This window comes from Eulemur rufifrons, chromosome 1, assembly GCF_041146395.1.
Source record: "Eulemur rufifrons isolate Redbay chromosome 1, OSU_ERuf_1, whole genome shotgun sequence".
Taxonomy (NCBI): Eukaryota; Metazoa; Chordata; class Mammalia; order Primates; family Lemuridae; genus Eulemur; species Eulemur rufifrons.
The window spans coordinates 56,937,594-56,953,251 of record NC_090983.1 but is presented as its reverse complement, the minus strand read 5'-3'; the positions used below and the strand labels follow the sequence as shown (position 1 = coordinate 56,953,251).

General features: G+C 40.4%; 1 protein-coding gene across 1 annotated transcript in view; it reads right to left on the bottom strand.

Moving 5' to 3' along the window:
* LRP2 (LDL receptor related protein 2) overlaps positions 1–15,658 on the bottom strand; it is a 198,849-nt gene that overhangs the window by 129,320 nt on the left and 53,871 nt on the right. Inside the window, exons 5-9 of the mRNA XM_069471622.1 lie at positions 9,812–9,922; positions 9,361–9,474; positions 8,068–8,184; positions 6,677–6,829; positions 5,111–5,230 (exon numbers count right to left, since the gene is read on the bottom strand). Coding sequence (XP_069327723.1) covers positions 5,111–5,230; positions 6,677–6,829; positions 8,068–8,184; positions 9,361–9,474; positions 9,812–9,922 — 615 coding nt within the window. The remainder of the gene's footprint in view (positions 1–5,110; positions 5,231–6,676; positions 6,830–8,067; positions 8,185–9,360; positions 9,475–9,811; positions 9,923–15,658) is intronic.

The following is a 15,658-nucleotide window of genomic DNA, read 5'->3' as shown; positions in this document are numbered from 1 at the left end:
CCAGTTGATGAAATCTCTTCTGTGCCCTCACCTCAGCCCTGAGAAAGCTGCACCTAAGGCTTCGCCTCAGTAGGGATGGAAGTACAGGACATTCTCCCTCAAACACGCAGAATGTCATGACCTCATTTTGAATGCAAGTTCCATGAGACTATACCAAGGGTATGGAGTAACTCTGGGAGCAGGAGTTTTGATGTCAACCAGAAGGAAATTAAGGGTGGAAAAGTCATAACTAGGAATTCTTGGACACAAATGCCCTTCCTATCACCTGTGCTACAAGTGCTTTAAAGATCCAAATGAATATATAAAATCACTGTCACTTGTAATGACCGAATAAGATTGTATGCTTTAGATCACTATGGAGAAAAATGAAGACTAATTAATATCCATAATCAGCCAAAGTGAAGACAAGCAAAATGAAAGTGGAATTGAGGACTTTTGTGAAAGTAGAAAAGATAGTAGAAACCATATCAAACACTGAAACACTACATTATAAGCCCCCTTTCACTCTAGTACCTTTACCCATTTTTCTTTCCTTTTTATTCTTTGTCTCCTCCTACCAACAAATACTCCAAAACTCCCTTTTAGCTTAGATGCCCTTCGATACCCTCTGATCCATCTGGCTGTGTGAAACCCCACCAAGCTGAATGACCTCCCTGCCCTCACTCTGCACCACGATGTCATTCTGTCAACAAACAGCATGTCCTGTCAATCAGAAACAATGCTCCTGGTAAACTGCTTCAGCACGCTGCAGAGGTTCCACCGCCAGGTCAAGACTACCAGAGGCAGATGAATGGTAGAAAGACAAAGATTTCATGTCAGGATTATTCAGTGCTATTCCTCATTACCACCCAGGTGTTCCCTGTGGAGCCCTGTCTTAGACAACAAATGTTGCATCGGTTTGGAATACCTGAAGCTCTGTAATGAGTCAGCCGTGCAGAGGGTTACATTCATGCAGAGAGTAGTTTTTGAATTGAAATGTTTGAGAGAGCAAACCAAAACAATTCCCCCTAAAATTTCTGCTCAGCTGAAACAAGAGTAACTGGTTTCATAATGTCATGCATTTAAGTTCTCTTTACAAAGAGAGCAAAATATAGATTTCTTCGACACAAATGTGAAATAAATGTTAACCCAGCTTCAAAACTCAGGAGCAAATGACACATTCTTGAAGGACAGGGAAGGTCACAGAAAAGGTCTTGGCAGGTGGCAGGGAGCCTCATATTCACAAAGGCCCTCAAATGCAGACTTCTGAGATAATCTCCAAATGAGGTTGTTGGTACTAACGCCCCAGAAACATACCGTGGGGATTGAAAGGAGATGTCATTGTGGAACTTAAAACTAGTCGCCAATATTGGACCACACTACTTCCAATGTGATATAAGCCAAATGTGTTTTTCTACATCCTGAAATTATCTTTTGTATAATATTGCAATTTTCTGTATTACATTCATTAATAGGTTCAATGTAAAATTTTATAAATCAAGAACTTTGTTATGACAGCCTTTCACTTCTTAAGGGAGCAGCAAAAAATTGAAGTGGCCTGAACCTCTGACATTTAAGAAGCCCCAGACACTTGGAAGTATAACCCAAAGCTGATCAGGACTTATATACTCGAAAAGATGGAATATGTGCTATCTGGGATTAAGGGTGGGAAAAAAGACAGAGAACAAGTTGCAGGGCATCACAAGACTGAACTGGGAATTCTGGAAGAACACATCACTTTTACTGAAAAGACTTCATAGCCTGTCAAGTTTCAACTGCAAGACAGCTCAGCCCCAACTCCTCTTTAGGGTTAAGAAAGGAAAAAGAGAGAAAAGCTGATGTAATACTGAGAACATGGCTTCTGGTATTTCCCTTGGAATTCCTTTTCTGCTAAGAGAAAAAGGAAATGCCTAGAGAACTGAAAGGCTGGAGATAGGATTGGCAGCTGGGTGCAGTAAAGGGGGACAGAGGAGCCTGACATTTGCCAAAGACAAAGAGGCAGCCTCACACCCACAGAGGAGCACCAGCCTTTGCAGGGATGCCAGGAAGCACAGACAGGGACTCCAAAGTCACAGCCTAGCAAGTAAGGACATTTGTGTGAAAGGTATTAGTAAATGACCTGAGTGCATCCCTAAGGTAATGATAATCATCATAACAATAATAAAACACAAAAAGTGTCCTGTAATCTAATGTTAGTTGCAGACCATAACATTTTATTTGTAAAATGTTTTGAAATGATTAGAAATTTGGAAGCTTTCTTAAATAATTCAGAGTTCTCTCTCAGTCTCCAGGATTTCCTAGGGTGACTTGTATCTCAATCTTAACATACCTTGTGAAATACAGTTACTTAAGAGGAGCAATTACATCATGGGCAAACTTTAGGATATGGTCCTGATGTTAAAAAACCTAAAATTACCTACTTAGAATACCATAAGGACAACCTTGATTGGACTGCTTTATCAAGATATAAAAATCCAGTTTTTCCAGGCATTTGACAGGTACTGAATCCCACTATTATCGTTCTCAAGAATTCCAAGTTTATGCCGGGCGCGCTGGCTCACATCTGTAATCCTAGCACTCTGGGAGGCCCGAGGTGGGTGGATCGTTTGAGCTCAGGAGTTTGAGACCAGCCTAAGCAAGAGTGAGACCCCGTCTCTACTACAAATAGATAGAAATTATATGGACAACTAAAAATATATATATCAGGCCGGGCGCGGTGGCTCACGCCTGTAATCCTAGCACTCTGGGAGGCCGAGGCGGGTGGATCGCTCAAGGTCAGGAGTTCGAGACCAGCCTGAACAAGAGCGAGACCCTGTCTCTACTAAAAATAGAAAGAAATTATATAGACAACTAAAATATATATAGAAAAAATTAGCCGGGCATAGTGGCGCGTACCTGTAGTCCCAGCTACTCGGGAGGCTGAGGCAGGAGGATCGCTTGAGCCCAGGAGTTTGAGGTTGCTGTTAGCTAGGCTGACGCCATGGCACTCACTCTAGCCCGGGCAACAAAGTGAGACTCTGTCTCAAAAAAAAAAATATGGCCGGGCGCGGTGGCTCGCGCCTGTAATCCTAGCACTCTGGGAGGCCGAGGTGGGCGGATCGTTTGAGCTCAGGAGTTCGAGACCAGCCTGAGCAAGAATGAGACCCCATCTCTACTAAAAATAGAAAGAAATTATTGGACAGCTAAAAATATATATAGAAAAAAAATTAGCCAGGCATGGTTGTGCATGTCTGTAGTCCCAGCTACTTGGGAAGCTGAGACAGGAGGATCCCTTGAGCTCAGGAGTTTGAGGTTGCTGTGAGCTAGGCTGATGCCACGGCACTCACTCTAGCCTAGGCAACAGAGAGAGACTCTGTCTCAAAAAAAAAGAAAAAATGTGTGTGTGTGTATATATATATATATATATATATATATACAAAAAATTAGCCGGGCATGGTGGGGCATGCCTGTAGTCCCAGCCACTGGGGAGGCTGAGGCAGTAGGATTGCTTGAGCCCAGGAGTTTGAGGTTGCTGTGAGCTAGGCTGATGCCACGGCACTCACTCTAGCCTAGGCAACAGAGAGAGACTCTGTCTCAAAAAAAAAGAAAAAATGTGTATATATATATATATATATACACAAAAAATTAGCCGGGCATGGTGGGGCATGCCTGTAGTCCCAGCCACTGGGGAGGCTGAGGCAGTAGGATTGCTTGAGCCCAGGAGTTTGAGGTTGCTGTGAGCTAGGCTGATGCCACAGCACTCTAGCCTGGGCAACAGAGTGAGACTCTTGTCTCCAAAAAAAAAAAAAAAAAAAAAAGAATTCCAAGTTTAATTTGCAAACCAGAATTTATTTCTAGTACCAAAATGTTTTTCTGGCTATGAGTAGTTATTAAGATCATCTATATTTGATAAAGTATAGATATGCTGGAAGCCCATGAGCTAAGACTAAGGACTGAATAACTTCATTAGGTTTATCCAAATTCAATACTTTTTGCCAAATTATATTAATATTTTAGAAATTATTTCAGAAGAAATACTTTTCTGAAAATACTTCTTATGCATGTGATGTTTGTTTTTATCCAGAATGCCCTGACAAATCTCAAATTTCTAAGGAATAGCAAAAGAATACAAATATTCTGAGAAAATTCTGAATCATCTATAGAAATCCATAGATGACTACCAAACAAATTTTAATGAATAGTTTCAATTTCCTCCCAGATGCCTTTTCCCAACACTAAGAAAAACAAAGTTTTTATGAAATCTTTGTGTTAATATGTTTGTTATTTGTGTATTAAAAATCGGAAAGAAGAAAAAAGAAATCAGAACATTAAAAATTCACTGTTCAAATTCTAAGAAAATGAAAACTGACGATACTTGACCATGTCTAATTCTCCCTTGGTAAGGCCCCATTCTCATCACAGTGGGAAGTAAAGCTGGCACCAGAATCAAAAATCTCCCAGTGGGAGAAATCATTTTTATAAGTCAAAATGTGGGGAAATATTTGGTGCACTGGAGTCTAGTTCAATACCAGCCATCAGCTGGCAGAATCATGATAAAGAATTTGCTTGTCTTGAACATTAGTTCCAAGTAGAAGTAAAAACCAGTGGAATGAACGGCCAGCACAACACAGGCAAGGACCCACTAGTATAGTCACCCAAGCAGTGACCTGGTGATCCTCCACTGTGCCAGGTACAACTCTTTAGTTGCTGCATCCTGCGGATGTTTGTGCATCCTGGAGAAGAGGCCAGGGGAGCAGGGTAGGGGTGCTCGATGGGCTCAAAGCAGCAGCTATCTACTAACCTCATGGAAGTCTTTGGTATTTAGTAACCAGTGTGGCTGTACCGACCCTGATTCCAAATACATAAAAAGAAAACACAAAATGATGACTTCCATCATCAGGTTGTGGATAGGTTCCGCGCGTAGCTGGTCAACTCACACATCACAGAACCACTCTTTTGCCTTGTGCACCACACAAAAGCTCCTCAGAGTTAAAATTTCTTATTTTCCAGGTTTTCTGTGAGGACCGTGTTGCTCTTTATTAGGCCAGATCATCACTCCTATCCACAAGTGCACGACGCTCTTTGATGTCACAGATTACGGAACCCATCAATGCACCATGATGAAAGACCAGTAGCCCCACCAGTCACTTACCAACACAAGTACGGCTGTCATTGCGGTTGATGATAAAACCTGGAGGACAAAAACACGCCCCTCCATATGGTGTCTTGTGGCACTGGTGCTCACAGTTCAAGGTAGAACACATACTAATACCTAAACAGAGAAAAGAACTCTGTTAAATGAATGGTGACCTCTGGACAGGACTGGTTTACCTAATAGCTTTTTTTTCCATAAGTAAAAGCTGTGCAGGCATGTAGTAGAGGTACAGAAAAATCTGTCACCATTCAAACCTCACTACAATATTATGCAATAAAAGCTCAACACATATTTTAGAAAAGAAAAAGAAAACTCTTTTCCAAAGTTATAACTCTGTGAAAGTGTAAGTCATTATAAGTGTTATTTATGAAAAAAAAAAATCAGGTCATAGGTCTGCCTTTGTGTCTACATAATAAAAGGGCTAAGAACTCCCAAGTGACTGGCCCAAGAATATACCCTAAAAGTGTTAACTGTGGTTAGCTTCAAGTGATGGCATTTCAGGTGACTATATTTTTTTATTTCTGCTAATTTTTATTTTCTAAATTTTGTGCTATGACTACATATCTCTTGCTAATTTTTCAAGCTTCTTTAAAATGACTCCCAAATGAAATAGGGAGGGAGGAGGAATGCCATATTAGTCTCTGCATATTTAAATATTATGTTCAAGTTTTGTCAAGGAAACAAAAAATAACCTTGGGGACAACAGTTACATGGGCACTTCTAGGCAACCACTACTCTGGACAGAGAGTGTACTACTAATGAAATCAGGGTCGTAAATTGTATTCCCTTACAAGATAGTCAGTTGTCCACAGAATTGATGGAATGATGGTGGGGGAATATTCTACAGCCACAAAAAAGAAAAAAAACCTAATTCTAGTCAGTTTCCTTATAAATGAGTGTGGTCAGACAGGACATCATCAAATAACACTGTTCATGGCTACTTCAATTTTATCATTGGAGAATAACTCAAAAGTACATAACTCAGGAACCAGAAGCATTTTTTTTTTTTTTTAAGTATTGCCAGACAACGCCTTTTTGCATAAGTGTAAGCCAGGAAATAAAATCTCCGGAACACCTTTAGAGCCATCAAAATTGTCAATGAAATAATTCTCCCTGTGTGTGTATCGGAGGTGGGGGCATGGGAGGGTTGCCACAGATTTTTAAGCTCCTTCCATTAGGAGATGGAGTCTACTTCTTCAATCCATTCCGGGCCTGGCCAAGTGATTTGCTTTGGCCAATACGACGTTAGCAAACATGACATAACAGAGCCTTAGAAGTGCTTGAGCACTAAGGTTTGCTTTTGCTACCACTGTGCAAACAAGCCAGGGCTGGCCCAAGCTTTTATTGCAACATCCTGACATGTGAGTGAGCTAATAGAGGCCAGCGGAACTATCTAGCCAACCCAAAGAACTGTGAGAAATAGTAAATGTTTGTTGGTTTAAACCACTAACTCTTGAGGCAGTTTGTTATGCAAATGCCAACTGATAAAACACTGTATTTGAGAATCTGTCCTAGAAAACAGAAATATCTGTATCTGAAAGCTACCCAGATTTCCATACTCACCACAGTATCTTCCAGTAGTGGTACTATTTTCATCTTCTCCTCTCGGACAATCTGAAACCCCATCACAAACTTTATAAATTGAGATGCATTGCCCCGACCCTGGACAAACCCAATGTCTTGGGGGACATTTGTGAAAATGATGAGGGCTGCTTTCTGTGGAGGGAAAAAAAGAGAGAGAAAGAGAGAGTTATAGGCCACATGAGAGGTAGAGCCAGCTCTGTTTTAATCAATGGTTAAGAGAGGACATAGACCAAGTAGGCAACAGAAATCTACAAATGACTTACATTTTACAATAAACTAGTAGTTTCTAACCCTACCTTTATCCTTTTATTGAGATTCTAAGGAGTGGCACAATGGAATTATTCCAGTCTTTCTGGGAGGCAGCCCTCAGCCAGGTAATAAGAATAAGAAGCAGATACTGGCCTGAATGGTCAACAAACTAGATTCATAACCCTCTAGGAGAAAATTCGGTTATCTAAATCCTGAATTATAGGACTTGAACCATAAAGGTAACTCCAGGACTCCTGAGTTTGTGTTTGGGTTGTTTGATTTGTTTTGTTTATTTAGTGAAATGTCAATAGTTTATGAAAAACCATAACCCAAATATAGGAAGACTACTTCCTGGAACACCAAAACATAAAACCAGTGGAACAAGCATCTCCCTTGTTCTATCTGGGACCGGAATGGTGAAGGCAACTTTCTTTAGGGTGTGGGTGTCAGTGACCCCTGAACTGCTGGTGGTACTGCTGGTGGTATCAGCAGTGTGAAGGGGTGGATATTGCTGGCAATTTCCTTCTCAGAATCTTTAAACACTTCCCTGGATGGTAGCCTCTCCTACACCTACCAATCCCTAGCTCCATCCCATATGTTCCCAATGTGGCCTCTCTTTCACCACTGCATGTCAGTGACTCATTTGAAAATCAAAATAAAATTTAAAAAAAGACAAAATAAAACCCCCCAAAAAAAAAAACCTGAACTGTTACCAAAGTTCCAAGTCATTTTTAAAGGTTATAAGATCTAAGACAAATCACACTTTCCCCTATTTTTCCTTATTGCCCAGCCTGTTGTTCTTACATATGTAAATCCAATTAAAATAGGCAGTCTTAAAGGGGGAACATCAGAGTGGGATACAGACGGGGGACGGTCCTACCTATTTTGCCTTAATGATACTTTAATCTACAACATATTTGAGTTCGGGATCTTTTTAGGAAAAGCTAGTAGAATAATCTCCTTCGTCCTTGCCCACTAAGTGCCTAAACAACTCCTTAAACTCCAGCCAACCTGGAGGCTTGCTTGTCACACAAAATTTCTGAAAAAGAAAGGAGGAAAAGCAAGTCCTGGGAAACACTTTAAGAAAACACTTTTCAATAGGAATCTCTTCCCCTCCTTACCACATCCGTCTTCATCTCCACCGTCCCTACAGTCGCTGTCTCCGTCACAGACCCAGTTTTGATGAATGCATTCGCCATTGGAGCAAGTGAACTGGTTCCCACTGCAGGTCTGATAGTCTGGAAGGAAACAACAGCTGCACTCCAAAGACACAAATCACTTGGAAAAAATCAAAGTGCTCACCTTACTGCCCAAACAGAGCTCCTAGAAACTGAACTTTCTATGTCAATTTAATCCCTTAAATATCTTGGCAAAAATGACAAAAAGGAGGAAGAGAAAGAGGAGGAGAGGATACCAGAAGCTTTAGGTCCAGGAAATGAACTCAGGTGTCAGTCTCTGTTTCTCAAGATTAAAAAGAAAATGGTATGCAATAGGTTGACACAGAACAGAGACCGCAGACTGAATTAAGATGCTACAGACATGCCGATGGCCAACATTCTCTTCTTTTACCACAAGCACTGTAATTGCTAATCTAGGACCAAATGATTCTGAGTCAGCCATTCCACAATGTCACATTCTCTTTAATACAGTCACTGAAATAAGCCCAGGTTCCAGAATGGAAATGGCACAGCTCACAGAAAATTGGGGTGATATTGAAAATATTTACCACCACCCTAAGGCATGGGTATGAACCAATCAAAACAGGTGTGGAGAAAAATGACACATTCCAGTAAATAAAAGATCACAAAAAAGCTGCCAACTTACTGGAATTGGTAAAACCCTCATGGAGTCTTCTAACTTTACACATTCCAAAAAAGAGTCGAGACATGGCACCAATAAGAGAGGCAGACTGCACTACATGCAACAGCATGGAAGTAAAAGTAGGGTCAGAGAAGAAGTGGAGGTGACAAAAGCCACCTATGTCACACTGAAACTTCCCTGACTCTTCAACTTTAATGTGGTAGCAGTTTCAAAGAGGAGAGTTAGACCCACTGCTGCTAGGGACCCTCCTTTCCCTTTCAAGCCACTCTCTCACTCGGCTATCAAAGTTACCAGACCCATTCCTGAGATACAGGTAATTTGAAAGTCCAGTGATAGAACACACCCTGGACCCTAAGGAAAGAATGCACACTGTCCATCAGCAACTTTTCAACTCTGCACAAATTCTTGTAAGATAAAAGAGCCCAGGTCCAGCAATACCACAAAGACTCATGTCATGGCTCCTAAATGATCTTCTGGCTCCATCTGCCATCAAGCATAGTAACTCTTTTCTTTGAAAAAAGTGGTACATTGGTGGGAAAACAAAAACAAAAACATTCCTAACAATATGACCTAGCATAAAGAAATCACCGTACTGCAAGAATGTTCATCACTGCCGTCTTCACAGTCAGGCTCATGGTCGCAGACATAGCCCTTTGGGATACATTCTCCATCGTCACACGGAAACTCGTTGTGCAAACATACCTCAGCTGGGACACAAGGTTAAGAAAGGAAAGAAAAGAGAGAATTTAACTCCATTGTAGCCATTTAATCTCATAGGAAGATTCTATCTCAAGTTTAAAAAGAGATTCTGATTAGGCAGTGGTGTGCTGGTACATAAAGACCTGTCCTCCTGGAACAAAAAAGCCCTGGTCTGTACTGTATGCCAGTTTTCATGGTGTAAGTTCTACCACCAGTGGCTGACTTGAAATTACCAATGTGAATTCACTGAACATGAACTTGGGAACAAATGTGTATAACTGGCTCTCCCAAGCCAGTATAAACCAGCTTCAGCACACCACCGCCCATCTCGTGCACATTACTTACTGCAATTTTCTTCATCAGAGTTGTCTCTGCAATCAACTATCCAGTCACACCTCTGACTAATGTTATAGCAGGCTCCATTATCACAAGTACGCTGCTCACATACTGGGTATTCTATGAAAAAAAAAAAAAGAACAGAACAGAAATAGCAAACAAACTTTAAATTTCCTTCAGCAAACATTTCTTGGGTAACTACTATATGCTAGGCACTAAATGCTGAGCATATATTGGTACACAAAAGGGACACGGTCCCTGGCCTGATGGAGATTACAGTTGGATAGGGCACAGAGTCAGTAATCAAATAATGACACAAATGGCAAATTACAAACTGAGTTAAGTGCGAATGTGGAAAGTACACAGGGCTGTGAGACTGCACAGGGGGGCTGGGGGGCCAGGGAAGTCTCCCCTGAAGAAGTGACTTTTCAGCTGACAGCTGAAGAAGAGAAAGAACTTAATTTAATTCAGGATGGAACCTTCTTTTATATAACACAAAGAACATCCCAGGAAACTAAAGTACCACCACACATGCTTTGGGAAATGAAGGGCCATGTCCTTCACTGGAGGAGGAGGAAGAAAACAGGCCTGGAGGTCAGGACACCTGGGCCTGAGTCCAGCGGTGCCACTCAGCAGCTATTTATTCTGACTCGAGCTGCTGGTTCTATGTCACCACCTCCTTATCCACACATTTGGATAATCTGCTGCACAGGGTAAGTATAGTGTGCTCTACAAGCACACATTATTGTTGCCACATTATGTACATACGGTCATCTCATTGCTCTTATCTGGACCTGGTTTTCTAAAGGGAAATCAAGATGTCCCTTACAGGAATAACATACTGTCTGTCCCTCCTCTGTGCTTCTCCAGACTCAGAACACGTATCCCTCATGACTCCTAACTGTAGGCTTTATTCTATTGGCTGTTTATCTGTTTCTCTCATGGCATAGTGGAAGCTCCCGAGATCACAGATCCTGTCTCACTCATTTTAGAATCCCCAACACTTCATACAGGGACTGGGACATTACTCACTGTACTCAAGAAATGTTCAAGATTGCTAATAAGTCATTAAATCACAGGTGAATATTTTAATTCATTCAGCTTTCAAAAATATTCTGAACTTCTGCTTTTTATGGTCTTTGAATGCCCTCCTTCTTACAAGTGTGATATATTCCTTGGTGTGACTTTTTCAATAAACATTGTTTTCATAGTGATTCTCAGATTGTCTTCAGATTTCTTTTTGAACCAAGGAAAAGGTATGTCTTAGTTAAGATTTCAAAGACCAGACACCACAGTCCCACTTTGAGGCTCAATTTTGCATTCAAGAACCCAATTTGAGGTATTACAGACACATAAAGATACTTAAGATAATTCTTTGAATAATCTCAAAGTCTTTTCAAGTAGAAGCAGCGCACAAAATTCTGTGCTGAAACTATATTAAACTTGTGCCATGTTGACACGCACACATTTAAAAAGATGGACTCTCAAATGATTTTTTTCTATTTTTTTGTATAAAGGAATCAGCCTAAATCTTCTCAGCTGCAGAAGTTCAAAACCAGTCTATGAAGTGTCCTTAAATATCCAAATTGCTAAAAGTTACATATAGTCAATCATATATTAAAATGGAAGGTATTTTTAAATAGCTGACTAAAATTTTAAATTTTTTCTGAACTTTATTTTATTTTTTAATAGTCCAAAAAATAAACCAGTGCTTAGGGTTACTGATCTTTTCATCATTGAGATGGTATTCCTTACAAATGTGCCTTCAAATTGGTCACACAACTCTGTTTATTAATTCCTCCTTCAAGAGATGCAAAAGGCCAGGTGAGGCCAGCCAGCAATTCCCTCCCCCTGTGTGCTGGACACCTTTTAAAGTCAGCCTGTCATCTAGCCTTTTAACAGTAGCAAGTAGGAGAAAAAAAAAATCATAGAAAAATCCAGCTCTTTGCAATAGATAAGCTACCTTTCAGGAGGAAAATGTATTTGGGCTTGAATCGCTATAATCTCATTTAAGGTGAGTATCCACTGACATGACTAAAAGTTTACTGGCATGGTTCATTCCCCTAACAAACAACAAGGACAGCTTGATGTCATCAGAGAAGGTATTGCGATGGCCAGAGGTCAGCGGTTCAACACTTGGAATGACGAATGAACAGCTTTCTTGTCTCCATCCACACTGATAATGAATCTCCCTCAATCTGCAGAGGACCCCCCTCAGCCCCTGCACACCTTCTGATCTTTTCTGTGCATGTTTAAGCTGAGGTGCGTACTCACAGGAAAGATCACACGGAGCTCCACTAAATACTGAAAATATTCAGAAATCTGTTTCGAAGTGGTTCTCCCCCTATGGAGGCCAACACAGAACAGGTTCAAATTGCTCACACTGAGCAAAGGAAGAAATGAATGCATTCTACTTCTCTTGCTAAAGATGTTAATTAATGAGTTTTAATCTATCCCCAGAAAACAGGAAGGCACAATCCTTTGAGCTCCCAATTGGGAGATATCTAAAATCTCATTTTTCAGTTTATTTGCTTGACAAGCCTGAGTCTAACCTTAAAAATGTTTTCCCATTGAGCAAATCAATCATGTGGTTGAAATGTCCTGCATGACTTTAAGTATAGGGAAAGTGTAATATGGGAAGAGACCATATACCAGAACACCAAGAAAACTCTTCCTTCTGAGCTTTGTTTTAGTGGAAGATCAACAAATATCTATTAAGTAAGCCCTAGACCTTTAAGCCTTATCCAAAACAAAAATGTGAGAATACCCTTCTTCATACCACTCCTTCCTTATCCCTTCTTTATTTTTTCCCAGTTCCAAATGATATATGTTCAGGTTTGCTCCATTGGGAGCTGCCCCGAAATATGCACACAAGATTTAAAAAATTTTTTCCTGCTCATAATTTGGTTTGGAGCAAGAAAGCTTCATGCTATAGTTCTGTTTACATTATTGGGGAGGAAGGTGTAGAAAGTAGTTGGAGGACTTTGTAGACCTCCCAGAATAGAAATCATTTACAGCATTGTAAATACAAATATAATATAAGACACTATTCTTTACTGTCTTGATACGAAGACTGTAAATATGTTTTATTCTCACAATTTGACAAAATGGCCAAAATGAACATAGAAATGAAGACAAATTATTATAGAGAAAGAGAAGGCGTCTTCAAAGGTAGTTTAAGAAACTTAAGCCAATATTGGGAAAAATAAAACAAAAAGTTACTAATACCAAGCTGAGCCCAGAAACCTGGAACTTTTCAAGGTCTTAGAGTCATCTTTTGTAAGTTACTCTATATTGCTCACTCTGGCTCCAAGACAGGTTAATCCAGTCAAAGCAATGATTGGCCAGAAAAAGTTTACGAGTTTGGCCACCAGCACTTTCTTGTGAGTCCTACTCACAAGTTAAGGAAACAGTAATCTTCATCATCTTTATCAATAACATATATTGAATACTATGTGCCAGAACATGTCAAAGTACTCAATATGTATAAAATCATTTCATTCTTATCACAACCCCATGAAGTAGATACCATGATTATTCCCATTTTATAGATGAAGAGCCTGAGGCACAGAGAGGCTAAGGAATTTGAAAAAGGTCAGGTGACTGGTAAAGTTGAATAGCCAGAATACAAATTCAAGCACTCTGGCTCCACAACCCATGTTATTAACCACTACAATAGATATAACTACCATTTATAGGCTTCAGACTGAGTAATAGAAAGAAGTGAAAAATTACAAAAGAATGAAATTGAATGAAATGGGACTAGAAAAATTTTAAGAGAGTATGAAAAGAGAACGAAGTAACCCAACGGAGGGGGAAAAAGGGTTTCTTTCTTCCAGTCAGTTTCCCATCCACTTTCAGAAGTAGGGAGAAGTGAAGCCAACTCTAGGTTCCCACAATTTATGACATATTCTACAAAGGACTTTAATCTCATATAATCTAGGAATTCTAGGAAATCCTATGCTAGCAAACGTAGCTTTCCAGAATGAGTACCAGAATAAACAAGACAGTCAATACCAAAAACCAGACCATAGAGTAGCAGAGACCACCCCCATTCCTCACACCCCCACTCCTGGTCAATTTCAAGTCCCGGAAGTGGCTGCCACCATGGACTAGCTCCGAGGGACAGCAGTCATATGTAAGAGAACAACAGAGGGGTGTTTCCCGCCTCTTTCCAGAAATAATTTGAAGTGGCTTTAATAAAAAGCTATACATAATCAGATTTATAAAATAGAAATTCAGCACCTTGGAAAGAGAAAGAAAATATGGTCACCCCGCCAAGGGCTAGTAGAATCAAACTAACCTCAAGTTTGGTCTGAGCAGCTTTCTGGAAGCCAAAGCCAAAAAGGGAAACACGTTACATTATCTAATTTTCCTTACCCCTCTCCCTTTTGTACTAGCTGGGTCTTAAGCCCCAAATTCCTATCTGGTCTCTCTCTGCAGTGACCGGATCTTAGACCTAAATTAAAAATGTGCCTGATGGACAAATAAATAGATAAGTAAGTCAAGAAAAAGAAATGTGCCTGATGGAGACCAAGTGCCTGACGGAGACCAGCCTTCCTCTGGTCTCCAACAGGCACATTCCTAATGGAAGGCTGCACCGAGGATTCTGGGTCTATAGCACCTCTGTCTTCCCATATGCAGGGCTAGTCCCAAAAATGGCAAGGGAGGTATCATAGTTCTAAATTCCTAAAAAACAATAATAATAAATCTCACACAAGCTCTAATACAAAAGTGAGCAACCAGAAGGAAAAATGTACCTGAAATGTTCCAAGGAATAGTGCAAAGAAGTAAAATGCCTTCTTGTGGGTGAACAGATGTTTATAATGTGCACCTTATCTAGTGGTACTGGTTCTAACTAGGAGTTATGGGGCCACGTGTTTGCATTTAGGGCCACACAACACCTTGGTCTCCTTCCCCTCTCTTCCTTAGGATTATTCCCAGGGAACCTCCTAGGCAGAACAAGCTGGCAAAGAGACAGGAAGACAAGCTGCACCCCAGGATTATGAGAGTGGCCACTTCGCAATCACTAGAAATGGTGTGGCTCAGCACCCCTGCCGGAGACCTGGCCCCAGGTCATTTGAGTAGTTATCAGCAAAGCACTGCTGGGTGAATGTCAGTCTGCTAGGAACCAGTTATTCTACAGAGTGCTGCCTTCCTGGCAGTTAGAATTCCATTCTATTCAACACATATTTATTAAAATCTGACTTCCTAGATATTGTGCTAAGAATGGAATAAGAAGGAAAACAAAATTGCAAGTGAAGTAGAAATTCCCACAGCTTTTTCTTAAACAATTCATTCAAAAATAATTACTGCACACCTATAGATGTGCTAGGTACTAAATATAAAGCAATGAAATGAAATCCCTGCTCTCATGAAACTTATATTCTGTGTGGAAGAGTGGCAAGACAGATGTTAAAGTAAATGTCCCATAGGAAAAAATGTTACAAAAATAGAGCAGAGTAAAATAATAAAGAGTGACAGCAGGGAGCAGTTCCATGATAGGGTGATATCTGAAGAAGAACCATTAGGTTTAGCCCAATGGCAATCATTGGTGGCATTGACAAGAACGTTTTCAGGGGATTTGTGGAGAGGAAGGACTGTTTTCAGAGGGTTCAAGAAAGAAAGGAGGAGAGTAAGTGGCAACAGTCTTTAAAGACAACTCTGTGAAACTTTGTTATCAAAGGGAGCCAAGTAACTAACAGCCGACAGGGATCTTTTTAAAGATGGTGGATATTTATAATATACTTGGATGATGAAGACTAAATAAAAGAGATTTTTCTCCCTTTCCTGCAGATCTCAGGGCTCTGAATCCCATCTCAATCGTGGGAATCCTACAAAGGTCTGTGATGTGAC